The 27,728-nt window shown below is 35.5% G+C and overlaps 1 protein-coding gene across 1 annotated transcript in view; it reads right to left on the reverse strand.

The window, feature by feature from the left end:
* Positions 1-7,170: 7,170 nt before the first annotated feature.
* Positions 7,171-27,728, reverse strand: part of CFAP46 (cilia and flagella associated protein 46) — a 72,914-nt gene continuing 52,356 nt past the window's right edge. The window contains exons 43-59 of the mRNA XM_042019654.1: positions 26,817-26,996; positions 25,147-25,314; positions 24,224-24,321; positions 23,454-23,533; positions 22,895-23,046; positions 20,049-20,170; positions 19,587-19,672; positions 18,495-18,659; positions 16,696-16,772; positions 16,084-16,144; positions 15,959-15,994; positions 14,697-14,799; positions 13,362-13,474; positions 11,146-11,227; positions 9,163-9,299; positions 8,583-8,666; positions 7,171-7,772 (exon numbers count right to left, since the gene is read on the reverse strand). Coding sequence (XP_041875588.1) covers positions 7,636-7,772; positions 8,583-8,666; positions 9,163-9,299; positions 11,146-11,227; positions 13,362-13,474; positions 14,697-14,799; positions 15,959-15,994; positions 16,084-16,144; positions 16,696-16,772; positions 18,495-18,659; positions 19,587-19,672; positions 20,049-20,170; positions 22,895-23,046; positions 23,454-23,533; positions 24,224-24,321; positions 25,147-25,314; positions 26,817-26,996 — 1,881 coding nt within the window. The 3' untranslated portion in view covers positions 7,171-7,635. The remainder of the gene's footprint in view (positions 7,773-8,582; positions 8,667-9,162; positions 9,300-11,145; positions 11,228-13,361; positions 13,475-14,696; positions 14,800-15,958; positions 15,995-16,083; positions 16,145-16,695; positions 16,773-18,494; positions 18,660-19,586; positions 19,673-20,048; positions 20,171-22,894; positions 23,047-23,453; positions 23,534-24,223; positions 24,322-25,146; positions 25,315-26,816; positions 26,997-27,728) is intronic.

Below are 27,728 nucleotides of genomic sequence, written 5' to 3' on the forward strand. Positions count from 1 at the left end.
AATAGAAGTCAATGTCATTCAGGAGAAATACCAATGAACTCTGTTGGAGGAGAAAAAAATGAAAACTATAAAACCAGCACAGAAGCCAGTGTGCTGGTGGAAACACAGATGCTGCCCAAGGGCACAGATGTGACTATACTGAAGCAGCAAAATGAACATTTCTTTTACTTATGAGAATAGTAGTGCTTAAATCTGTCTCTGCTGGACCAGAAAAATTTAGTACATGCTTTTGTGTCAGGAAGACAACCAGTGCATAAATACTTGATAGAGATATCTGGTTACAAATATCTCAGTATTGGCTTCTGTGCCATTCTGGTGGTCACTAGAACTGTGCCTTCCCTTTTTCTGCATACACAAACTGTACAACCAGTTGCATGTGCAGGCCTGTCATGGAGTGGCAAGGGACAAATCCTTACAGATTAAATACCTCTCAATTATCTGGTGCCCACATATGCCATATGTCATGAAAAGCTAAAGTTATGCTGTTTTAACTTAAAAGCTGGAAACAACTTCTGTTCCATATATGATAAAAGCTCAGAAGGTAGTTACATCATTCATATTTTGCTACACTAGACACACCATAAGCAAAGCATACTGGCAGTGTATCTCCACGGTAAAATCTGCCTCAACCAAAGAAGTCTGTTCCCACTCTGTAACTGCACATCTGCATCCGTGTGTATCTGAACCCATATTTGGTCTTGAGCAGCAGTGCAGAAGAAAGCATGCACCTGTGCTGTCAGTGACAGTGATAGGACTACTTGCTAATCATCACAAAAAAATAATGGCCCAGAGAGGATCAGATGCACAATGACAAGGTAGGAACTCTATGTCAGTATCATGCATGGCGATCTATGCAATTTAGACGCTGCCATGCTGTCAGGATTGGCCGAATTACAGGTGCTCATCTATATACCTCTAGGGCTGCAGTGTACTCCATACTGAGTTTGTGCTCTGTAACCTACTTCAGGAGTTACAAGCTCAGATAAATTCTGAGGACATGACAGAACTGCAAATATTTTTGAAACCCGTTCTTTTCTTCCAACAGGAAATCTTAGTTAATTCCCTCCACTGGTGTATTGACAGGTAATTAATACACATCAGTGGGAGAACAGACTGTTCTGGATGCTTCCGCAATGCTGAGAACTCCAGCAGACAAGCTCATTACTACCAGAATGAAGGTCAAGATGTTGGCTCTGAGCAAACTTTTATCCCTACATTTCTCTTCCAGGATATTGCAGATTACAGCTTTTAACTGTAATTCCACTGTCACTGTTCTTTCATCAAGCTCATTTTGTACTTAAGAGGTTGTTCCCCATGCCACTGCCTGCAGTTTTCCAAATGAACACTTCTGTCCTACAGTGTGAAACTTTTTTCCCTTACTGGATTACGATCATGTCTTTGTGCTAATCAAAACAAATTGGGAACGCTGATCTGTCTCTGAAAACTTTGGCATCAAACAGAAAAAGAAGACAGAGAAGGTAGTGTGGACACTGTTGCTGTGATATAAATTTGATCTACTACCCAGTATCCATTCAGATAATAAAACATCCATAATACATAATATTTTACACAGAAGCTAGTACAGTTTACGACTGTTAAGGGAAATTACCATCTGCACTTTTGACAAACTCAGGTTTGTTTTGGGTTTTTTTGTTTGCTTTCTGGAACTCTCCCTGTAATGTACTGACTTCTTTCACAATTGACATACTTGGGCAAAATTAAGAAAAAACCCACCCAAAATTAAAAAGAATTTTAGACAATAATGAATCTGATTCAGTTCACTTCAGTGTTATTATCTGTAGCTTATCTCAGTGCACTTATAGCACAGAAAATTATGTCAACTCTTGGAATTGCTGAATTGTTGATTATGATTATGGTAGTCCCATAAAAACCAGAAGTCTGAACCATTCACCTTGCTAAGAAACTTGTCTTACAACATTAACTTTACTTTCTTTAAGAAAACTAAGTAATCAAAAAGGCCAGAACATTATAAAAATAGTTTTAGATGCCTTTTCAGGAAATAAACACAAATCCTTAACTAGTGCAGCCCTGATTTCTGGAAAAGCTGTACATCTTTGTAAACATCTCGTTTCTCCTAACAATTTTAAATGCTAAATGTCAAGTATGAGACCATCCAGAAAAGCAACAGGTCATGAACATTCAGTTACTGGAAAGGATGCTGTACTTGAGCTCAGTACTGACTCACTTTCAGTTATATCTTGACAGTTTTCACCCTCTTCTGCCATGTGTGAGGCTGAAGCATTATATGAAACAAAGGGAAAATAAATCACAGTAGTTATTCAGTGACAAAGAAATATCTTCCTAAATATTTCCCATACTAACAGACACTGTCACAAAACATCCTTTTAATTTCTTGTACCTTCCTAGCTCAAAATATTGGCCATTACTTCTGAAAGGGGTCTTTATTTTGTTGGCTTCAACTGTTCCAACTCAACACTGACTTCGTGTACTCTTGGCAGAGGAAGAAAACTTTTCTTCATAGATGGACTATTGTATTTACACTGTTTAATGTATTTAAAAGTATACACACACATAATAAGTATCAAGAGTAATATTTCAGGTACTATTATAAATTATTCATATTTTATCCACCAACAATATTGTTAACATTCCATGCTGCGTTTTTATAAAAATGGGATTGATCTAAAATTGTTCCTCATACCGTAAGTCTTATGTATCCAACTGGAAAACTGCAATGTATTAAATATATTTCCTCTCTTCTTATTCTGAAATGAAGACTATTGTGCCTGCTACTTTTGAAAATGCTACTACCATGTTCACAAAGTCCCCACACACTTTTATCACTGGCTGAGAAGTACTTTATCGATTTATCACCTGAGTACCAATTTGGGTCTTCTACCAACCAGTAAATATTTCAGGGCACTGAAGTATGATTTCAGTTTTAATTTGACCACATCCTTAAAACCCATGCTAATAATATCTGTTGCTATATCCACATGAAGACACTGCAGTTGGAGACCTGAATTAATACCCAAGAGGGACTTCAAGAAGTTCTTCCTGGTGGCTTTACAGTGATGAGGTGGTCTTTCATCCAAATGAAAGAGAAGGATTTACACTTATATAGAATGGTTCTGATATTCTATTTCAGGAGAGCTTTCAGCTCAGATGGTGCCAAAGCACATGCTGGAAGGCTTAGCAGGTTGTAAAGTCACTAAATTAGTGTTCAAACTCAAGATAAATGGTCTTAAATAATTATGGGAATGACCCCTACACCAACCTCAAACCTGCTCTAATTTCCCTGCCTACAAACACCTACATCAAACACCTACATCATCAGCTGCTACATTTTGGCATCTACTCCACCACATCCCTTTGCAAAACGGGGACAACAGCCTTGCTGACAGGACCAGCCACTGCAGCTCTGGAGAGAGACGCACATAAGATACGAAATCCCTGAATGACTGCTTATAGCAGTATAATTTTAAAGAGGTTGCACCAGGGACTAATGGCAGAGCTTCTCTTTTTTTGTTGTTTGTTTTATCATTTTGTAGCAAACTTGCTGCAGCTCTTTACTGCAGACCATCTAGAACCACACACTTTTCTTGGACAGCTATGTACAACTCAAATTATGTTCTTATCCTAGAATATCATCAATAAAGTCACCATGATTTTTTTCTTCCTCACATGTTTCCGATTACATAAATTTTAGCTGACCAATTCTTTTCATGCTAAAATATATTATGAAATGTCTTTTCTGTTATAAAAGCTAATTGATAGTGTGATTTGTTATGTTGCTGAGACATAATTCAGAAAGTTATTTTAAAGCCCTTGATGCATGGAATAGCACTAACTGCTTAATATTTCTTGTATGAATGAATACAGTGCATGGGAATGATGTAGTGCCACATAGATGAAATATTTTCAGAAGCTCTTATTCTTGTTGTTTGGGCTTGTGCCAACGTCATTCGACGAGAGAGCTCATATGTCCTAAGGTATATCGACTGTAATTTATTTCTGGGTCATTAGTTGGTAGGATTTTTTTCCTCCAGGTTGCTGAACACTATATAACATTGTAAAATTTAAGAGCTCGTAGTCAAATAAATGAGTATTTTAGAATTCAAAATATCAGATAAATATTTTTATTTTAAAAAATATTTTAATTTCATATTTTTATTTCATTAAAAAGTTTATTGCTTAATATAATAAAAATAATTTCTCACTCTTGTGAAAGTCCAGATGGAGTACTCCATCTAGTTCAAGAGTCCCCAGCATAAGAGCGAGTCCAGAGGAGGTCACAGAGGTGTTCTGAGGGCTGGAGCCCCTCTGCTCTGGAGCCAGGCTGGGAGAGCTGGGGGTGTTCACCTGGAGATGGGAAGGCTCCAGGGAGGCCTAAAGGGGCTCCAGGAGAGCTGGAGAGGGACTGGGGACAAGGGCTGGAGGGACAGGAGCCAGGGAATGGCTTCCCAGTGCCAGAGGGCAGGGCTGGGTGGGAGATTGGGAAGGAATTGTTCCCTGGGAGGGTGGGCAGGCCCTGGCACAGGGTGCCCAGAGCAGCTGGGGCTGCCCCTGGATCCCTGGCAGTGCCCAAGGCCAGGCTGGACATTGGGGCTGGGAGCAGCCTGGGACAGTGGGAGGTGTCCCTGCCATGGCAGGGGTGGAAAAAAGGTCCCTTCCAACTCGAATCATTACAGGATTCTATGATACTAGAACTTGACTTTCTGAACTTGCTACTCATATATACTTAATGAATGGTTAAAAATAATTCCAGCAGCATTTTCCTCACCACTCTTTCCACTGCAGTTATTAGCAAGTACTTTTTCTACATAAAATCTTATATTAGATCAACAGTCTTAATTCCACTTTTGTATCTGCAGCTGAAAATTTTGGTTCACTCATTTCATATTCAGGTTTTAAAGAATGAAGACCTTCTGTACAGCACCTTGTATGACTATGCTGCTATTTACTTCTCCCAATAATTTAAAGCCAAGTGCCCTCCTGGGGATCTCATATATTAAACTGCTACAAGATGAACATACCCTTCTGTGCTGCACACAGCTGATTTGTTTTGCTTTCACTGCCAGCATCTGCTGGCTCACTCTGTGGAGAGAATGCTTGATATTGTTAGTCCAGGTAACTTGCTATGACAGTACCTTACCTTGAAATGTGAGGAATATCAGAAATTTTAAGCTTTTAGTTCATTATTTAAAACAGGTTCTGAAACAGCAATTTTTTACAGTGCTTCTTCTCAACCTTTCCTTGCTCATTCCATTCTTGTTCACTCTCGAACTGATAATCATACTAGACTCTCAAACTCCACCAGCTGAGATACTTCAGCACAAATAAGAAGCAGGTTCCTCTCACTTGCTAAATTGTCGTTGTAATTTTAAAAGAAATATAGAAGGTGTTAACTATCTATGCTCTTTTTCTTTTGAAATCATTCCAACTTCTACTATGTATCTTCTCCTGAAGAGACTCTTTACTTTTGTACAATTGTGTCACTACACATTGCTACAAAAGCATAATGGAAAAGATGACATTATTTCCAGCATCAATTCCTGAAGGAATGAACTAGATGTCTTCTTAGATCACTGAATGCATATTCACTGTCACCTGAAGTACAGTTTATCATCTACTCATGTAGTCCTACTGCTATTATGATTTTACTGACTGGTATGTACTACAGAGGGCTATCAAGAAGTTTTTCCTCATACCCAATTCATCCTTCTGGCAGAGGTTGCTGCAATGCAGTGAGAGCTAAAGGATCAAATACAAAATGGGAATATTTTTGGAGAAAAAGACTTCATTAGATTAAGTTATTTCCATCAGTTCATAAACAAACCACAGTAGTAAACTAGTGAACAAGCCCATTGTACCTAGATATCAGTAATTTTTCTAATCTTTGAAATCTTTAAGTTTTTATCCTGGATTATTCTCGAAGAACAACCCTGCCACTTCTGAAGCACTGAAACTTTTCTGGAATTTGTTATTCATGAAATTTCTTACTTCAAGAAGGTAGAAGCTAACAAAAATCCATAAGGACTGTCACGTAGCAAGGTAGCCAAGGCTTCATAATTCCCATTGAATACACTTTTTTCCCAAACCTTTTATGTTACAAAAAAAGAGACAGCACTAGAAAGATGGCGTTCAAGGTAAACAATGACATTAAGAGCAGGGAAATACAGTTTCATGGCAATTAATATGTTGGAGAATTATGTGAAAATTAATGTTGCACATACTTAGAGAAATTAACAATATGTGTACATTTGCTATAGTGAACAAGAAGTGTGAACACTTGCTTCCTTCAACACAAATTGCATCTTCAAACTCAGCAATACTTTAGCTTCCCAAATACCATTCATGGGATGTAAAAAAAGCAGCCGTGTTACAGAAATACAATGAAAAGGTATCTTAAAAGACCTAAAACTAAACAAATCAATACCAGAACTTGGAGACTCATGCCAGTATCTGGCAAAACATGGCAAGTTCAGAGACTTGATAATATTTGTTATTATCTGAATCCTTAATTTTCAGACCAGGTAACCTCAGTTACTTCTTTACTTAATTTGTAATGTATTAAAGGCCAAGATACATGCCATAAAAAATATGTATGTCCTATGTCTAATTTAAGTTATAAGGGGAATAAAAATCATGCATGTTATGGAACACAGTTTGACAGACCAGCTGTTGTTCACATAAGGTCATGTAATTAAATGGAGTGAAAGAGGGAAGGAAGCACAAATTTATATTCTCTTAAGTGCAGAAAGTATTTTACATACCATTATTTTGTATTGTGGTCTACATAGCCCTGTAACCCTTTACCAGGTTCTAACTGATTGTAACACATCAGGTAGCCAAGGACAGCATCTTTTCAGTACCATTTTGATGCTCTATCAGATACAAAAGAAGTGTCACAGGAAATAGACATCACCATTTTACTGGGAAAAAAGACTCTTGAAATTATTTTAGTTGCCGTAACAACCAAACTTTATACTTTCCATAAATGCTAAATTATTTTACATCTATTTCTATTGCTATGAAGTTTTAAAGTGTGTAATTAAAAACGGATTGCTGTTAAACAGAGCATATTACAAAATCCATACACACAATAATCTTATTTGGGATTTTGAAATAATGTAATATATATTCATATGTTATTGAGGAAAAACACAGGACAATAAAGACAGCAAAAATTATTAACCATTTTATTTAACACTAACTTGTTTTCTAATTAAACTACAACTACCTCTATATAAAAAGATCAGTTCGTTCAGAATAAGGTCACTTGGTAAATTTTTTAGCTAAGTTCCTGATGAATCATCCATGTGAAAATAAAATAGATCAAGGAAACATTTTTCCAAACAGAAGCACTGACATCGACACATTCCAATTCATGCATCAAGGCTGAAAAATACTAATCCACTTTTCTGTAAGATATGTTGGTACTTAGCAAATTTTTAAAGGATTCATCAAGTTAAAAAAACCTTACAGTACTAACTGACATTTCTGAATTACATATTCTATTTTCCTGACTCTTATTCTAATATCAAACTGTTTACATCTGAAAGAGGAATCAGCAATATGCAAATTTTCTTAATCTCACCTCTCCTTAGACCACCAGTGCAGGTATTCCTAGCATGAAAAGACTGACAAGAATTACCTCAGAATTATGTTTGGTAAACCATAGATCACACAATTAAAAAATGATGGATGAGTTGCAGGAAGATCTGAGGAAGTGCAAACAGTCTGCTCTTCTTTTCTGTCTCCAGGAGAGGTGTGAGAATCTGCTTCCACTATAAAAATGTATCAAAAACCATTGTTATTTCTGAATATGACTAAATATAAGAATGCTGTAAATGCCATAATTTAGCACACATTCTCTTTGATTAATACTTGTGGTTCTTTTACATTCTTTTTAAAATATTAACAACTGCCACTATATTGAAGAAGCATTCTTTGAAAAAAAAAAAACCACAAAACCCCCTAGAAAACTAGGGAATATTTCTGATGTGAATTCTTTCTCTCTTCAATTCTATGACAGTGCAAGTTATAAATAAAATTTATTTTATTAAACCTTATTTTACAAGGTAAGTCCTGTACACTGAAAAATGGCAGTACAATTTTATAGACAGTCTATTAGAAGCTGTTTTACTCAAAAATTCTTCCCTGCTCTCCAACAAGATGCCAGATACTTCTTATATCTAGTATGTCCTTTAAAATGCAGACTGTCTAGAATCATTGCAGATCCTACTGATCTCTTTGCAGTCTACAATCCTGTTCCATTTATATTGTTCATGTTGTGCTCCGGATATACCTTGTTAGTAACATTACTTTATTTGTTCAGTGGAAAACAAATTTTAGCTTTTGGTCAGCTATGTCAAAGTCTCCCCAGAATTTTATTTGTAAAAAATATAGCTACTCCAATTATGATATTGTATCAGCGGTCTTTTGACTCAATTCTTTTAAGAAGTTTCAGAGAAAACTGTAATAGCTCATCTGGAAGGTTTCACTTATACCCATGAACCACCGTATTGATCTACCTATCTAAAGGTTCTAGTTAGTGTTTACAGTCAGTCTTTCATAGTAAGCCTTTTAATTCTTACTTTTAATGGAATCCCTTTTCCTGTGACTTCTACTTTGAAGAATATGAACTGTCTGCCCAGCCGTTTTACCAAAGTTCAGCAAATCTGGAAAGAAATGTTAGTTTCTGTGAGTTTTTAATGAAAGTTTTGAAAAACAAGAAAATATCAACCATACAGCCTGGTGCTTTCACATTTAAAACTTAATGAAAAGGAAGATTGAAGTGATGTATCTGTGCAGATGTAAGTTAAATCCAGGGGCTTTTTTTCCCATAGTTTATGTAACTACAGATGGCTGTGTCCTAGGGCACTGCTTCTCACCGTATAAATCCTATTCTTACCATAAACATCCTTATATAGTACCATAAACAAACACTCCACTAAAACTGTTTAAATAGGTTACTGTTCTGTATGAAAGATCAACCTGTCAACCACCTGGTGGCTCCTGCAGGCAGTTCACCACCTATGGAAACTCCAGGCAAAATTTGGTAAGGAGCAAAGAAAGAAGAGACAGGAGACAGGCAGGTACACACACTCCATGAGCACACCCACACAAATGTCTGACGCAATATACATACAAACTAAGACAAAGACAAACACTTACTCTCAAACAAGACCTCCAGCCTTTCTGCATTCTCCTGCAAGTTTGTGTACCACTGGATGGCAATTACAGAACCAACACCTGTAAGGCTTAGAAGCATTGCTGTCTTTGTTGGTCTCTCTAAAGCAATATGTAGACCACTAAGGAAGATCAGAATTATGAGATCAATAAAAGAAAAATGTACATAAGATATAAAAAACATAACCAAATATACAATGCTCTTTAATAGAAGGAGAAAGAATGCCAACTGCATTTTCTTGTTTGCTGAGCATCAAGTGGTTTTTTTATGTTTATACAGCACTTTGAATTTAATACAATGAATTCAGGTAACTTTATCTCTACATTTTTTCATGATGCAATTTTACTATGGGGATTACTCTCTGTCATATTACTGTAGTTCTGGACATCTCTGGAAACACGAAATGAGGAGTAACATTCTAACTTTTACAAAACACTGCAGAAAATATTGCAAATCAGGTGTGAAAAGACATGTTTAGACATAAAATATTGCAGGTAACTTGTTCTTTGTCATAAATTTGGTGTTGATTTGGAGGCTTAAAAGCAAATCACTTGTAATGTGGCATTTGAGTTTTTACCGCTGAATATTTCAGTAAGTATCTTTGGTATTATTGTCTCAGTCATAAAATGGGAGGGATACTCTAAGGTTGAAACTGCAGTAAATAAAAGGTTGCATTTTGACTTTATTCAGATCTGCTTTTCATAGTAACTTTATAAAAAGATTATAAAGTTTTCTGTAATCTTTTGGGGAAATGCTGTCTGATTGTCTATGGAGTTTATGTGACTCATTTTTAAATTGTTATTCTAAATTTTCAGGAAGCTTTTGGAATTAAACAAGTAAGACTTATTGATAAATTCACCAAACTATTAAACTGAGACTTCAAAATTTTTGAGTTTGAAAAACTAGTTTAAGAAACTGTGTTTTAGTTTACTTTAGGAAATGGCTGTTTGGGATCAAAAAGGATATAAAAAAATATCAGGAGATTGTTTATACACTCAGACATCTGTATACTTACATACGTAGATGTGTGTATAATCTATCTTACACACAATTGGATTTAACTTGCGCATCATTGCACTAATTAAACAGTATTTTTAGATAATTTTTTTTCTATTTCTTCTTCACGGAATGAATAACTAGAAAAGTCAAAAGATGCTCATGTCCCCAGGATGTGCTTTGCTCACTTGCTGCCCAGGCACACTGTTGGCTCAGCCTCAAGTGCCTTTCTGCAGGGCTGCTCTCCAGCCACCCCTCTCCAAGTTTATACTTGTGTCTGGCATTACTCTGTCACCAGTGAAGAGTCTGTCATTTTTTTCTTGTTAAATTTCATGTCACTATTGATTGCCCAGTGTTCCAATCTATCTACATTCCTGTGCAAGGCATCTCATCCCTCAAGAGAATGATCAGGTTATCTGAAAATTCAGCATGGACTAAATAATTAACGAGTAAAATTAGGACACTGTGGCATCTATCAGGAATTCATATGGACATGCAACAAAAGAATGTAAATCCTACCAGCTGTCAACTTAAAAGCAAAGAAAATACTGAGATGCTTTTAAAGATAAAAAAGCTGCAATTAATTATATTAAAAATTCTAAACAGGTTATTTAACATGCCATAATAATTCATTTAAATAAAAATCTGTCAGAGTGTTTAAAACTTTTCCATGTATGAATCCTCAGAGGTACTCTTAGCAGTTTATCTGTTAAAGGAAAATTTTATAAATTCAGTTAGAACATTTTGAGAATCTTGATCTCAGACTTGTGAGGTACCTGTAATGCAGCAAGGTTTCTGCATCATATTTTCTTATCACTTCCACGTAAGAGAGCTTTCATCCTATTTAGTAGTCCTATGAAGAAGCCCTTCTACTTGCAGAAGTAAAGGAGAATATTCAAAACTCAAAATTTTAACTTTGTTTTGAAATAATCTGCCTTATTGTGGACTTTACTGAAATTGACTTTACCTACCTTTTGTGGATATCAGAGTTTGTAATTCTTTGGAAACTTTGCTGTGTCCGTACCAGATCCAGAAGAATCACCAAACGGCATTCTGGAAAAAAATACAGCAATGGTATTTGCATGAATAATAACACCCAGCATAATAATTAAAGTAAATCAGGCATTTTGTAAGTTAATTACTTTCTTGAACATAGTCTAAACCACTAGTATAAAATCTACATATTTCAGCCACAATTGTCAAGTATTATGTAAATGTACACGCATAGAAGTCATTGTAGTGTTATTTAATGTAATTTTGCTACACTTTCCCATAGTGTTTTGCAGGGGTTTTTTACTATGCCACATTAGTGTAATAGGTAATGAAGTCTACATACCATCTTATTACAGCCAATGACCTAGATGACCCAGCTCTGTAGTTATGAACTCTTGGAAGAGTTTATGGGATGCTGGTATTGAAATTTTTTATACCACAGTTCCTCTCCAAAAATCACAACAAGTTACATCCCTAACATGCCTTATTTTCCTTAAAGGTCTCCAGTGAAATAACTCAGAATACTCTCAGAATTAAAAGGTTTTGCCTACTGTTTGGTTTGCTGCAGCTTCAATCTGTTAATTATTCTCCTAACCCAAGCATATGAGAGGCAAATTTGTAATACTTTTCTGCCTGGAAAGTCTTCAACACACTTAAAACTTTTATCATGTCTCCTCTCAATATGTCAATTTTTCCTCCGAAAGCATGTTTTAAATCCATATAAACATACCAATGCACATACATATTTATTAATAAAACTAAGCACACAAGCTGTGGTACATCCTTCTGACCACTCCTAATATTCTCCAGAAATAACTTACTCTATATGGTCAATATTCTTCTCCAGTTGAGACCTTTGCAATACTACACAGAGTGGAAAATTATTTCATACAGCTTGCAGATGACCCTCCTGTATAGTTACCCCTATACAGACCTCGGGGGTTTTTTAACACTAGCAAGGGTACATTGTTTAATTTGTGATCCATCTCTTGACTCTGTTCTGTAACTCTGCTCCTTAAACAGTCACACCTTAACTTATTAATGATTAACTGATTATTTTCCCTTAAGTATAATATCTCCCACTAGACTTTCCCAAATCACCCCTGCACAAAGGTTAATTTATATCACGATCTCGCATTTCAGGATTTGCTAAACCACTGCATTCTCTTTGTCAGCCTGGTCTCATGCTCAGATTTAGCAATGATATATATTTCATCATGTAAATGACCAAACTGAATACTTAATAATATCTGATCTAGGTTAGAGCTTTCAGTAATCTCAGACAGAATTAATCCAGGCTTATTTTAAGAGTAGGACAAAGGGCAAGGTTTAACAACTTTCCAAAAGTTGCCAGACCTGTAAGTATCTGGTCTATGGATATCTGAAACATCATCTTCAGACATGACCCATGTATATAGAAGACATATTTTCTTATTTCTTGTAATATTTACATATAGATATTTAAATCACTTTTAAAACCAAAGCGTCATGAAGAAGCTTCCTGTTGCTCTACAGGGCTTCACAATCTGATGTGTACTCTCCTCCTCAGTTTCACATGTCAACACAATATAGCTACCCTGACAAATTCAGCACAACTCCAAAGTCAAGTTTCTTCCAGATGTGCAAGGAAAACAGGAGGAGAAAGGAAGATCGCGAATCTGAAAAACCAGTCCTGAATCTAAGCCTTATGCTACAACAGAAAGACTAAATAGTTGTGAAAAAACAGAGAAAAAATACCTTCTCAGAGTCTACAAATGCTCTGTAATACTAGAGTAATCCTTCAGCATTAACCTAGCCTTGATGGACAATTCTTGTTTGCCTCAGCAGAGACTTCCAAATTTTGAAGTGGTACTGCAGAGGTTGTTCTTACCACTAAAAAATATTTGCAACCAAATACTTCTAAAGAAAAAGAGAAGGTTTACTGAGAAAACCATTGGATGATGACTTAATTTTTGAAACCTAAGAAATTCCATCATATTGAAGTGAAGAAAGACTAAGCTTATCTGTGAGGCTTAACAAGAAAGCTGTGCAACAGAACAAAACCTACATAATACAGAGGTTTTCTGACTAAAAACCCTGGATCTAGAAAAAGCCCTTAATTGCCAACATCAGTACTGTGATAAAGATACAGTAGGACAGATCTAGGAATAAAAGTTAGTGTAATTAAAAATATTTCTCAATTTGCTTATCTTACTTGGGATGTTCATAGCAACCAACCAATTAAGCAATACATGAGACATGAATCTCTCCATCCCATAGAACAGAAATGCACTACAGTTTGTCAGCAGCTGCTCCCATTCAGCTTGGCTGAAAGGAAGGAAGAAGAAAGAAAGGAAGTTACTTTCATGTTACTGTTTTACAAGAATACTTTTCAGAAATTATCCATAGCAAACACTTCAGTGCTATTTACTCCAGAAATGATTGTAATAAAGTCAGCATGCAAAGCAAGGAGACAAACACGACTGCAGAATTCTGTGAAAAGTGTAATACCTCATATGGATTATTAATACTGTACTCTTGTATTAAAATGATTACTGAGTAACATCTGATAGTGAGCAATAGTGTATTTCAGATAAATAGAGGCATAGCGTATTTTTAGATAAATACCAACCTCTCCATCAAAAAAACAACAAAAAAAAAAATCATTGCTGTATGTATTGTACAGCTTTAAAATAAGGTCTTTCTCTAACATTCAAAGGGAGCAGTTGTGTATATACCCACCAGGACATGAGCAATTGGTTTTTGAAAAGAGATGTGGATAATCAGACTATCTGGCAGCAAAAACTGCAATTTGATAATAACAATTTTTGCAATTGTTATGAAAAAATATTAGAGTACCTACTCAGTGGTATTAGCTAAGTAGAGAAAATTCCAAAGGACTGATTGCTAAACTAGCAGTTAGGAAGGAATGTCGAGCAATGGTCATGTCGACTCCTAGGGCTTGTCACTGTCTGACCTCTTGAAATCCCTTTTATTCCTCTATGGCTATGATCTTAAAAGTAAAGTATTTCTATAAAAAACAAAGCGTGTTTACGAGTAGACTCCATAAAATGGTATTAGCTTCATGATCATGTTTGAAATTGGAAACTGTGTGATGTACCTTCACTAGTCTGCCTCTGAAATCTGTGCTCCCATTTATGGTTGACTGAAGGTGCCTGAAGATGCTATGTTTTTAACACTTGAATTTAAAAACAAATATGAGCAAAGCCAGAAATTACACTTATGCTCACATATGTGTATTCATCAAAGACCGCACCAGAAGACTTTCTATCAAAATTAGATTATTTACATACACAGCAACTCTGACAAAACCAACCTGGCTAAATCACGTTGTGGCACTTTATTTCAGATCCCTCGATTATTCTGTCTACAAACATAGATCTGTGTTTCATACAACAACAATGGTTTGCTATGTGTTTATCAGCTCAGCAAAATGTGACCCTATTATATGACCAAAGTCTCTGACAATAGGCACAATTTTAAACAAGAAACATGGATAAAACAAGAAAGAAGACAGAATATTACATACCTTGGAACACACATATTTCCAACGACGCCTTCCCACTGCAGTGTAAATAGGTCACGGTATTTTTCTAGTATTTCTTTTATTTTTTGGGAAGGACTTGAACCTTCTGTAACAACAGAATTTCATCAGTATGGATGTAACATACTACAAGCTACATTGGGCAATCTCAATTTCAATAATTTTAAAATGACACTATCATATTTAGGGGATTTTAGGTCATCATTAGATTTGATGTTTTTTGAAACTTAAGTCTGGCTTTTAAAATTGAAGCAATTGTGACAGAGTAAAACTGGGATGCCCATTTGAAAGGCGTATTTTATAATGAACAAGGATTATTTGGTAGACAGGTAAAAGACACAAAGAAAAAGTTTTAGATACCCTGAAAAAAGGATAAAGAATTGAAAACCAGTACTGCTCATACGGTTCTGTTCCAGAGGCTCAGAGAGGACTAAAGTAGGTGGATAAACTAACTGAGTTTCCAGAGTCCTGATTTCAGAAAACAAGACTCCAAGCCCACCTCTTCTCTCCAAGGACATTGCACAATTAATGATAAACAATTTTCTCCTTTTGACTACATTTTCTCACAGTATAAGTTAAAAGATACATTCTAGAGTCAGATATTGAGCACATAAAGTGTTTTATATTCATCTGCTGTGAAGAAGAACTGCAAACGCATGGAGACATACTGTTATGCTACTGATTGTTCTGTAGCTCCTTTTGCATTGTGTTTAAACTTAATAACTATTTCAAGACTTGAAAGGAGCCAATAAGACAGATAGAGAGAGACTATTTACAAGAGCATGTAGTGACAGAACAAGGGAGAATGGCTTCACACTGAAACGTAGTTGGTTTAGGTTAGATATCGGGAAGAAATTCTTCCCTGTGAGGGTGGTGAAGCCCTGGCACAGGTTGCCCAGAGAAGCTGTGGCTACCCCATCCCTGGAAGAATTCAAGGCCATGTTAAATGAGGCTTGGAGCAACCTGGTTCAGTGGAAGATGTCCCTGCCTGTGGCAGGGGGTGGAATGAGATGAGCTTATAGCTCCCTTCCAACCCAAACCAGTCTGTCTTCCTGTGATTGAACTAAAAACCTCCATTTAACTGTTATACTGTTTCACTGATGCACCATTTACAGGTGATAAGCTGTGCTGTTCTGATGAAAAGGAACACTTTTGCCAACATCTTGATGTCATGACTTCATTTTTTGGTACAAAAATTTCTAAATTCCATGGGTAGATGGTGAATAAAATATTATTTAATATATTACCTGCTTCTCTTCCTTCATTATAGGGGTCCACAATATCTGATGAACAGTTAATCATAAACAATGATATTTAAACAACAAAAGAAGGAAATTTAGCTGATACACTTAGCTAATAGGTGAAAGGATACATTTAAAATTACGTGCATCAACAGGCAAGCAATTAGAGGGTAGATCACGATTAACCAGTGCCTACAATTAAAAAGAATACATAATCTCTTACGTGTTAAAGTTTCAACCAAATGCTAACAGTATTGCATTCTTTGTGTCAAATAAATAAGAGAAAGACACATCAAACAACTAACAAAGTTTTGAAAGTGGGTTTAAAAGCATCGTGATACTCAACTGTCAATGGAAATTAATAAATTATTCTGCATTAGCTACAATGTATATACAAATATTACACATATATACACACGTGTTTGCACATATATATGCAAATATAAACATAGATTTATAAAAACATGTATATACTATATAAAATACAATATATTGTTGAAGAAATTATTTTCAGTAACTTTAAGCAATTTCCTTCACGGGTTATTAAATATGCCCCATTTAGAAAGTGTGATTTTTCAACGAAAAACTCCTTGCAAAATCAACAGGAAGCGAGATTCTTTTGGACTTATGTGACATTTATTCCACTTCAGAATTCTAGCACACATATTGCTTTCCATGCAACCCACTTTCACACTTTTTTATGCAAGTTCTCTGGTTATTTATAAAAAATGTGGAAAGTTCACCATTTGGACATTCTTTTTCTCATGAGCTTTTGTATTTGTTTCTTTAGACACTTCAACAGTTTTTTTAAATTGAGTTTCTGTGAAAATGAAAAGAAAAAAAATTTTTAATATATATGCAGTTTTAGCAAATAAATGTCCTTGAAGGACTGCATATATTTAATACGACGCATGTAGTAGTAGTAGTAGAAGTAGTAGTAGTAATAACAACAACAACAGATTGAAATAGAAAAATAAAAATCCATTTCAAAGCACAGCAAGGCAAGGACATTACCCAAACCTTCTTGCCTAAAAATAAAGGCTTTAAAGGGGAAAACAAGGAGGAGATGTGATCCCTTAGATATGAAAATGCTTCATTTCACTGCCAATTTTGGATAGAGTTGAACATCAATGCACTTTCTAAGTCATTTACCATATCTATTAACTGTTGATGTTAAAGTAATAACTGAAGTTTCTCTGGGACACACAGTGATCCATAGGAAAAAGGAAGTTTCACATTTGAATTGGAACTTCTATTTCTTTAAAGGAATTTTAAAAAGCAGAGAAAACTGTCCTATGTTTCTCACTGTATATATGATTATCACCCAGAGTACGTGTCTCAGCCAGCTATCACTGAGTGCCCTGAAAGGTCATGGAAGCTTGAGATACACATTAATATCATACTGCTCATGTTTCCTCATTCAGTGGCCATTGTCATCATTGCAAGAACACTTTTCAACTATGCTTCCTCTCATTTATCCACTTCTAAAATTATGCAACCATAAGAAGTTCCACTCTGAAAAATGGAAAAACATAAATAGAAAAATCCCTACATGTTCTGAAACTTGTATTTCTGAAAGACCTGTTTACATACATACTGTTGTATGTAAACTGAAAATATGCTAATCTCAGATTATGTACAATTCTTTCCCTTTAGAAAGAAGGTGTGAAATGGAAAAACAGAACAGGTTATATGGGAGGCTAAATATTACTATTGTTAGGTACTATATTACAGATATGGACACAATACAAGAACCTCTCTGGAACAGCATGCTTTCATGGTACAGAGTGTGATTTTCTTCGGTCTATTTTTTGTCTTGGACCAACTGGTTTTAATAATTTTATGTGTTTTTTTCTACGTATGAGAAAAATGCAGCTTCAGATTTTTAACTTCATAAATAGAAGGTATCTTTGATGCATACAAAAATGGCTTTGTGCCTGGATTTATTACTCACTTCTAGATCTAAGAAATGAGTTTTAAGATGCCATAAGGACAAGTTTACCAACTGTCCAACTACCTTACTTAACTTCATTTTGCTGAAGAGTTTATGTAGGGTATAAGTGTCTGGAGTAGGGAAAGTTCATAAAGCCTGTGGGGATTTGATTTTGCCCAGGTGAAGCACAAGAACTGAAAGTATTCCAGAGATTAAGATTTTACACTTGGTATTTTGAGCAAAGTCTTACAGTAATGATAAAAAAAATTAACAGAAATGTAAATTCTTACTTCCTTTTTTAAATTGCAGTTGAAAATAGCTTTGAAGTTTTAACAACATGCTTGTAAATTTGTTTACAATTTTAGATTCCAATTTTTATATAATTCTTTATGTGTCAAGGTTATTTTAAACTAGGTACCACCGCACCTATAAGCACCCTGTACATTACTGAAATAAGTCTACTGTACTATCTAGTCCACCTAAAATACTGGAAACCTATTGCATGTGGCTGTCTTCCAGTAAAATACACACCACCATTCATATTTAAATTTTAAAGTATCTTTTTAATGCATCATTATACTAAAGGAAAAAATGTTTATCTAGTAGTACCTGACTCAGTCCAACGTAGTCGATTGTAGAGAATCTGTAGAGAAAAATCTCTGGAAACAGAACTTATTCCTTCTTCTTTAAATATACTCAGAGCTTCCAAAGGCAATTCCATAAATAATGTATCCCCTAGTAATACCACACACAACCCCAAATCCATTGGTGTATCTAAAGAGATGTGACAGAACATGATTGAGATTTAGTTCTCAGTTTGTATATAAATAATTGCAGTTAGATGTAAAAACCTAAGTTTCCTCTATTTTATGACACATGAACTTCATGGTACTGCAGATTAAGTGCATCAAGAAAAAATATTTCTTTTGATACCATTACACTTAAGATGTTCTCAAATTTCTATGCACTTGTTAGTACCAACTCTTCACAGGGAAAAATATCCCCATATTAATAACCAACCATCTCAGGTCCAAGTCCAGGTGTATGCAATACATACAGGAAAACAATGGAAGTGCATAATTGCCACAGCAGTGATTGACTAAACAGAATAGAGTTGTAAAGGAACTCTTACCCAATACTAACTATGTTGTTCTGTAAAAAAAAATTTTTTCCGTTATTTAGGAAAAAAGTACAAAATATTATTATGACAATATTTCTCTTCTACAGAGAAAGAGAAGATGCATGGAAGACAATTCATCCAGTTTTTGCGGAACTACTCTCGAGATGTGTTTAGGGACATACTATAGCATTAGGCTTGCATGCAAGCTAACAACCTGTGGGAGTCCACAAAGTTACAAGCAAAATAAAGACAAAACAAAGAGATCTACCGACTTAAGAAAGTTCTTTATTCTAGCTTTTCTCCTGAAAAACTCGTTTGTGATAAAGCTGTTTCATTTAGGTGTCTACAGACTGTATGGTTTGGAAGACTCTAAATAAATGCAAAAGCATGGCTCCACCCAGCATCTAAATTTGTCTTTGAAAGAATACTGAAATATCTGACTTGATATAGAAAATAAAACAGACAAAAACAATGCTAAAGCCTTTGTCCTCTCCCTGTGTTAAATAAAATTAAAATTGAAATGATTGAATTTTGGTATCTGTCCATAAACACATACACAGAGTACTCAAGGGAGCACATACCCTGCATTCCAACTTGTTTGGTGTCCTTATCTTTCACTTTTCTTTTTCCTGTTTCAGCTGCTGAAACTGATACGCACTGGGATTCTCTGGGAAGAGAAATTTCAGTGAAAATATTACCAGCTTCAATTTCTACTTCAATTTCAGTGAAATTTTACACAAAGAATGCACTCCCTTTGTAGTTCCTGTCCTTTAGAAATCCTATCTTTAAACAGTTTAATTATAATGTTGCATCTTGAGCTTCAACTTAAGTATAACTTAAGCTGGAGAACAGTGCTTGTCAGAAATGGCCATCAGTCTATCATATTGCTCAGTCTCTTAGTCTGACATATCCTGAATATACTTTCTTTCAAGACATGAAACATTCTTCAACAGGCTACCCTTGCTAAAACTATTCCTTTATTTGGAGGACTTAAGTCACAGGTCCTGTTTTCACAAATGATAATCAAAGTCAATATATCTTACCTGACAGCAGAAAAATCAAACTGTGACAGCGTTGGTTTCAGATAGTCTTCCATAATTTCTATTATTTCAGAGAAATTGGATGTCAAATCAAGCTCATTATCATCTATTTTCTTTGTTGGAGTCTATCACACACATAGAAACAAAAATTAAGAGTACTTTCTCCATCCTTGTTAAATACTATCATATATATAAATTTTTGTAATAAGTTAAATCAGAGACTAAATAAAATAATGTGAAAGATAATAAAATGGAAAATATAAATATAAGAAGTCTGTTTCAAAACTACTTTATTTCAAAATTTGGTACCAGCACTTTGCAAAATACTCTAACAAAAGAATCACTAGAAGGTGTCAATACTTATTATTTAAACAGCTGATATACTTCAGCAATTTCAGTGGGGAATGGCAGGAAAGTACAGCAGAAAGAAATTATAATGTGTTTCTCCAAGTACTGAGAAACAATTGTGTAAGGCCAACTTTGAGAAGTGAACAAAAACTGCATGATGAACATAGAAGAAGCAAATGAAAGCATATGGAGAGATCAGTGGAGTCAGTTTAGGAAAAAAAAGGAATCAGAATGAAGAAACTAGATAAGGGGAAAACAGAATCATGTAGGAGAGAACGACACTGAAAACTGAAGCTTGTAAAATCCAACAGAGATTTACACAAAACCACTAACTGGACAAACGAGCTCAACCAAATGATGAAGAGTGTTGGTATTAATGAATGAACTCATCCAAGGCTTGTGTGGCTCAGTACAGGCTGCATGCATAAGTTCTGGGAGCTGTAATGCATATGCTTTTTAAAAACCTAAGTCACTTGTTTTTTTCATCTGTTCAATCTGACACTATTTTAGCACCTTTTCTTTACTTATACAACTACAGCAATCTTTACAAACTTGCCAATACAATAAAGGCTGGCCATGGGCAAGAGAAAGTGATCAACACTTCAACCATCTGCAATACTCGGTAGTTTAACAGAAAGATGCTAACATGATGAATAAAATAGAATTATAATTCAAGAACCAGATTTTTCAATGTCCTGGGTAACCCAAACTGTTACTGTATTCCATATCTACCTGTGCCCAAAATTGTTACTGTCTCTTTTAGGCCCTGCCCCTGGAACAGAAGGGGCAGGGGAGTGCCAGTCCCTTGTTAGAGTCACCCAAGCAGACCTCTCTTCCCTCTTGGCTCTCTTCTGCCTCTTGGCTTTTGCCATAGAGCTGAGGCAGTGCAGGTGGAGGCTCCCCTTTTGGGTTTTCTTTGCGGTTTTTTTTGGGGGGTTGCTATGAGTGGGGTTTTTTTCTCCCCAAGAGGCTACATTTCACAGTTATGAACATCCTCAGGACAAATTCCATGACTGCCTGGCTGCAGCCAGCATCACAGCAAGAGGAGCAGACTGGCCCTGCTTCATTTGGCCACCCCAGCCTGTCAGCAGTGCCTGGCTGAGGTGAGAATGCACCAAGTTGCCCCAGCCAGCTGCCTTGCCATCTTCTCTTGAGAGGAAGGTGAAGTCCCAAGTTCTAGCCCTTGACCAAATACCAGTCACCAGAGTGTGCCAGCTGCCTTTGCCGACATAGGTGCCACTGGTGGAGAGACTGGGGGGGGTTGATGCCATTTTCCCTTTGTCTCCCTACATGCAGCTGCCCATGGAGGGCACCATATTGGGGAAGGGGTTTCTCTGCCATTGTGAGTTTCTCTTTGTTCCCAGGGAGTCCATGAGATTTCAGCAACTTTGTAACTAATGACTATTACTGTTATTTTTGCCTATTCCTATTTCATTTTTTTAGTAAACTGTTATTTTTTCATTTATATCTACTCACACTTGTTTCTCCTTACCGGTGGAAAGGGATTGGTTAAATCTAACTCATTTTAGTGTCCACCCCTTAAAATTGTTTTAGACCAAAACAGTCAAATTAGTGTGACTAAAACAATGAAAGCCTGTACAGAAAGTTCAATATTATCTATATTTTTTACCTTTATGTTAATAAGGGAAATAGGCCTATACCAGCTTTTTTTAATGCTATATTTAACAGTGAATTTTCTTTGGAATTGAAAAACCTAAGTTTTACCTAATGAAACCAAAATTAAAAGTAAAATGCTAGAATGTAGACCTGTACATTTCATGTGTAGAAAACTTTCTGTCACCTTGGAGATTAACAGTGTGAAAGCTGCAGGTTTTTCCAGTACCTTTATGTTACATAACTTGTGCTCACTGACTCTGACGATGTTCTCATAGAACTGAGCCTTCCTGCCGTTACAGTTACAGAAAACTTTTATTGTCTAGAATTTGAGAGTGTTTTACAAACTTAGACTCCAACAAAATGTGTCCTTGAAGCAAAATTTCGTGACTAACAGACTTGGATCAACTGCGCCCAAATAAAGAGCTACAGTGCAGAAGATACTGTATGTCCAAGCAGAAGGGTCTTCTGTGCTGGAAATCAGTAATAAATCTCTGGTTAAGATAGTTTTATTTTAATTAAAGGGTTACAATCTATGATCCTGCTTTTTCCTTTGAACAGCAGGGACTTTCATGTGATATGAAAGGCAGTGTACATTTGCAAATGCAAATCTCAGAAATATGGCACATTTTCAAGTAAACTGCTCTCAACTGCACCACTTCAATTCTGATAAACTACTGAACATTTCAAAACTCCTGAATGACAAATACAGAAACAATAGCACAGTAAGATTAAATTTTTGAAGTAGAGTACAAAGCATTTAGTAACTGTGAAGACTAGGGATGCTGCACTTGGAATGAACTGAAAAATTCTGCATAAAGAATGTCTATCATATTTCTAGCACATTTTTCACCCAGTTTTAAATATAAGGTAACAAAATATTTTACCACATCTGTTTCGGAGACACACTCTTGCAAGTTCTGAATAACAGTTTGTTTAAGATGACTCTTCATCTTTTGCTGCTTGTAAAGACGCATTTTGTCCAACAAAATATGAAATGCATCAGGATTCACATGAAATCGAGAAACTTTTGCCTGCACTATTAGAAGGAGGATAACACCCTCTTAAGAGTCTTTTTGAGAAATACTTGTACTTGAAGAAATGATTGTACAAACACCATCAGTTTCTAGCCATGATATTCTTTTAAAATAATATATATATAAATGCAAAATATATACAGAAATGTACAATGAAAAAAACTCTACTATTATTTATCTGTAACAACTTCAGCCTTCAAATGTAAACAAAAATGATACAAATTGTGACTAGATACATTACATCTGATAATGAGATATATTTATGAATTTTTGTTCCTTGGTAATTAAGAAGAGTTAAAATTATTTGAAAAAGTATTTTAAAATTTTAGTAACTGCAACAGTGAAAGATATGAGCCTTCTCATAACATCTGTGCAATGATTTTTATCTCTTAAATGTAATGGTACTTACCCATCCGCTGAGTAAGTTTTCCTTTTTTCTGTGCAGTACTTACTTTGGGTATCTCAATCAATGAACTGTACAAATGTGATCTGTAGAAAGCAGAACAGTGCTGAATAGTTTATCTGACTGTCTAGCCTTGTTTATATGACTCAAACTTATTAGATGAGTAATTATTACCCTCTAATTTAATGTGCTCACAAATACTCTCGTGATGCAGTAACTACCCCCACCTTGGGTACAAAACCCTGCAAATTCTAGCTGGAACAAACTGAGAGTTGTAAAGTAAATTCTTTTATTACTGTATAACCAATAAGGTAGATTTCTATTTGTTCCATGACAAGTGTTTAAAAACTTTTTAAATTGGTGAATGCATTCATAGTCAGTTGCGATAGCTCAATTTATGAGCTAATTTATTGCAGATAATTAGTCTGCAATAATCAGATAATCAGTGGCTTTATAAAGCTAAATATGGCCCCTCCTAACATTTCCAAGAGCATAAGCAATAAAAGCAGGAAACTCTTAACAGAACTTAGAACAGATACCAAGAATGGCCTGAAACCTTTCAAGTGACCTCTGGAGATTTAAGAGGTAATTAGGGAAATCGAAAGAACAGAAACCATACAACTGACCTGCAGGCAGCTTTATTTCTATATTAATCAGTTCGTTATCCTAAAATTCAAGTCCATCAAAATTAGAAGTGAAAGGCAATAATCAACCAGGTAAAAAAAAGATTACATTTGTAACAAAACGTGCTAAATCAAAATGATGAAATTTTATACCTGTCTTCTGAATGCTGGAGAATAACTATGTAGAAACTGGATGGCAATTCATCCACTATATTAAAATGTTCAACAGGAATACAGAGGTTTCTCCATGCCTGTACAGTAATTCAAAAGTAGTATTATTTTCATAGACTTTATAAACCCTGTTCTCAGTTCTTTCATTAGAAAACTGATAGTAATTCTAGGAAAGAACATACTAAAAAGGCCCCAACACTCAGCAGATGTGCCCAGGACAGTAGGCTCGGTCCAAACAACAGGAAATACTGCTTCCCTGTGAGCGAAGCAAGCACTGACACAAGTTGTCCAAGGAGGCTGTGGAGCCTCCATTCTTGGAGATGATTCGGAAACCATCTAGACATGATCATGTACAACAAGCTCTAGGTGGCCCTGCTTGAGCAGGGGGTTTTTACAAGACGACCTTCAGAGATTTTTTCTAACCTCAATCATTCTATGATCATGTAACTTTTGTGCAGTGCAGAAGTACGTATAAATATTATTTAAAACAAATTACAAATACTGTAGCTTAGTCCACTCTTCATAACAACATGACTTTTATGGCCGCTACACTATTTCTGAAGTTAAAATGCTATCAAATACTAGCAGAGTATTAGCAAAGGAAGTGAGTAGAATAATTCATAGTAAAATTTATATTTCAAAAAGAATTTGCCAGAGACACTTCACCAACAAGTACTATATAAAATTGTATTTGGTTTATGTGGCAAGATTTTGATAACAGGGAAAGGTGCAGGGGTGGCTCTTAGAATCTCAGAATTGTTCAGGTTGGAAAAGCCTTCAGAGACCATCAAGTGCAACTGTTCTCTCAGCACTGCCAACCCACGTCTTGTATACACACAAATGTCTCTCTGTGTACGTTTATATAACATACATATAAACCCCTAATAAGTAGCTCGGAAAGTTACCACTGAAGTAGCAGTCAGTTGCTGTTCCACACAACTTAGAAGATCACTTGCGTTTCTGTTTTGTTTCAAATGATTCTGAAGATGCAGCAATGCTGCCAGCTGAGAGCTGCTGGTGTTGGATGTAGCAGTTAGAAGGATACTCTTCATCATCACAGACACTGAACAACTCTGTAAAAGTTTTACATCTATTTATTTTCCTTCACAAAAATAAAACAAATAAATATATACACTATGTTTGTTATAACATATATCTATGTTGAAGAAAAGTTCTCTTGCTTGAAAGGTGAAATGAACTAGCAGAAGACTGCTGTTTGTTCTTACAGGTTAATGTAAACAGTCTGACAATAACTAAGATTTCTTAAATAAAAATAGCTGGAATTGATTTTTTTTTTCTACATTTATCATCAAGGTTCCTGCATTTAGTCATCTAAGGTCTACATGGAATGGTAAATACTGTGCTCTTAGCTTAGCCTTTCAAGTAAGCTGAGTCTTTTCTGTTTCTGTGCTTTAATGGACAGCCATCACATCACACAACAGTCTTCTACAAAGAGCAAAATAATGGGTAAAACTACATAAACTTCTTTCAGCAAACATACTAATCCTGTCCTTTGAATCAATGCTAGCTAAGAGCTAAACCATTTATCTTTTAATGCAGATGTCACATTAAAAAAAAAAAAAAAAGGCAATTCAGGTTCATCTTACCAAAAATTCCAAAGGGAGGCTTAATACAAACATTTCTGGGCAGTAATAACTGAATCAGCAGAATTTTTTGCCCAGTAAAAGACATGACAACTCATGGTTTTGGTGCCTTGATATACATCACATTAGACTGTTCACTAACAAGTATGACAGCACAGCATAAATAATACAGTGTGCTGCAGGAGTACAGGAGTGATAAACAGTTAAACCACCAGACCCAGTATTAGCTGATTCTAATATACCAGAAGACCCAGCTAGTCCATTCCACCCATGAGTGCAGGTATTTGCAAATTTAAGTGTTGACAGAGAGTCAGGTGCTTTCTGCTTGTCATAACTTCCTTCAGTTGCATTGATATGGCAGGAAGGAAAGTAATATAAGGTGCTTTTTTGTATTTCTGCAATACAGATGCTGGTGTAGGAACTCTGGGTGATTTGCTCCTGATGCAGGGAATATAAGCCCTGCAGCCATTCTGCACCTTCTCTTTGACGGAGGCACATATTCACATGCATACATACTTTCAAGCCATCTATAGGACCATGCTGTGCAGGTAGCAATCTAACAAACTGAATGTAAACTGAATTATCCACCTCAAAGCAATGAACAAATTCAGAGAAGCATTTTTAAATTATTGATTAGGGAGGAATGAAACTGTATTTTGTGGCAATGGCTTATCTTTGCTAATTATAATACAGTCATTTATTCCTACTAAAATTTTTTCATGTATGCAATCATCAAAGAAAATGTCAGATCAAACACAACAGATAATAGAATTGTTAAAAAACCACTGATGAAATGTTCTGAACTTTGCAAATATATCATATATTTGATGACCTGTATTACACACTAGTTCTTACATGGAACCCTACACATTTTCATTATGACCAATTTTCAGGCTATGCAAATACAGTTTAGTTTATGCAACTTCAAACATCCTCACACTGAAAAGCAGCACAAACATTAATTGCCTTACCTGATGAAGTGCCAAAAACTGGCTAGTTGAAATTGGATCAAATTGTTGAAAGCATTCTGCCATTTCCAAACTAGCAAGAGCCAGTACATCGGTAACATTATGACTAAATGCAATAGCCATAGACTGTAGCAAAGCCTCACTGGATTGAGAAAGATACATCTGAGCCATCCTGTGTCCTGTCTAGATGATAAAAATAAAAAGCTTTACATAAAAATTGGCTAATATTAAGCATTTGTTATACATACACCAATTACAGCATGTTAGAGAAGATAACTATTGCTTTTTAATGAGTAATTTTAATGCATTTTATTTTTAAGGCACTTCATGTATGATCAAAATATGCAAATACTGATTAATTTTCTAGCAGACACCAACATCTGTTATACAACATTAAAATATATTTGGTATAACACAGAAATTTCTTCTAATATAAAATGTTCTTAGCAGAACAGACTTTAAATTCCAGGCAATTTGAGCAGCTCAGAACCAAGGATCAATACAATTGTTTCTGTGGACAGTTAACTATATTTATTCCAAATTAACCCACAAATCTCGTACTTCAGGTATTTATTGATTTTACTAGCAACACAAACTGTACATTCCCAATTCCTAGTGTGCTTTCAACTACAGTAATTAACAGAGATCAGATCACCGAATTTCACAAATGTTTTGTGATAGAAGTAATTTCTTTCTTTGTTCCCAGTCTGCAAAAAGTTATGCTCCCTTAAAAAGGCCTATCTCTGAGGCAGAAAGAAACTGCCTGGTCATCTAATCCTGGTTGCTACATGCTCCATGTAAGATCAAGTTTGTGTTACAAACATTTCCATTATCAGTTTAAACAGAACTGATAAGGTAAATTGACTATTATTCCATAAAAAGAAAGCACTCAAAGTCTAATGCAAGCTCATAAAG

This window comes from Corvus kubaryi, unplaced genomic scaffold (assembly GCF_017639235.1).
Source record: "Corvus kubaryi isolate FWS band 111438036 unplaced genomic scaffold, C.kubaryi_AGA036_p1.0 138, whole genome shotgun sequence".
In the NCBI taxonomy this organism is placed as follows: domain Eukaryota; kingdom Metazoa; phylum Chordata; class Aves; order Passeriformes; family Corvidae; genus Corvus; species Corvus kubaryi.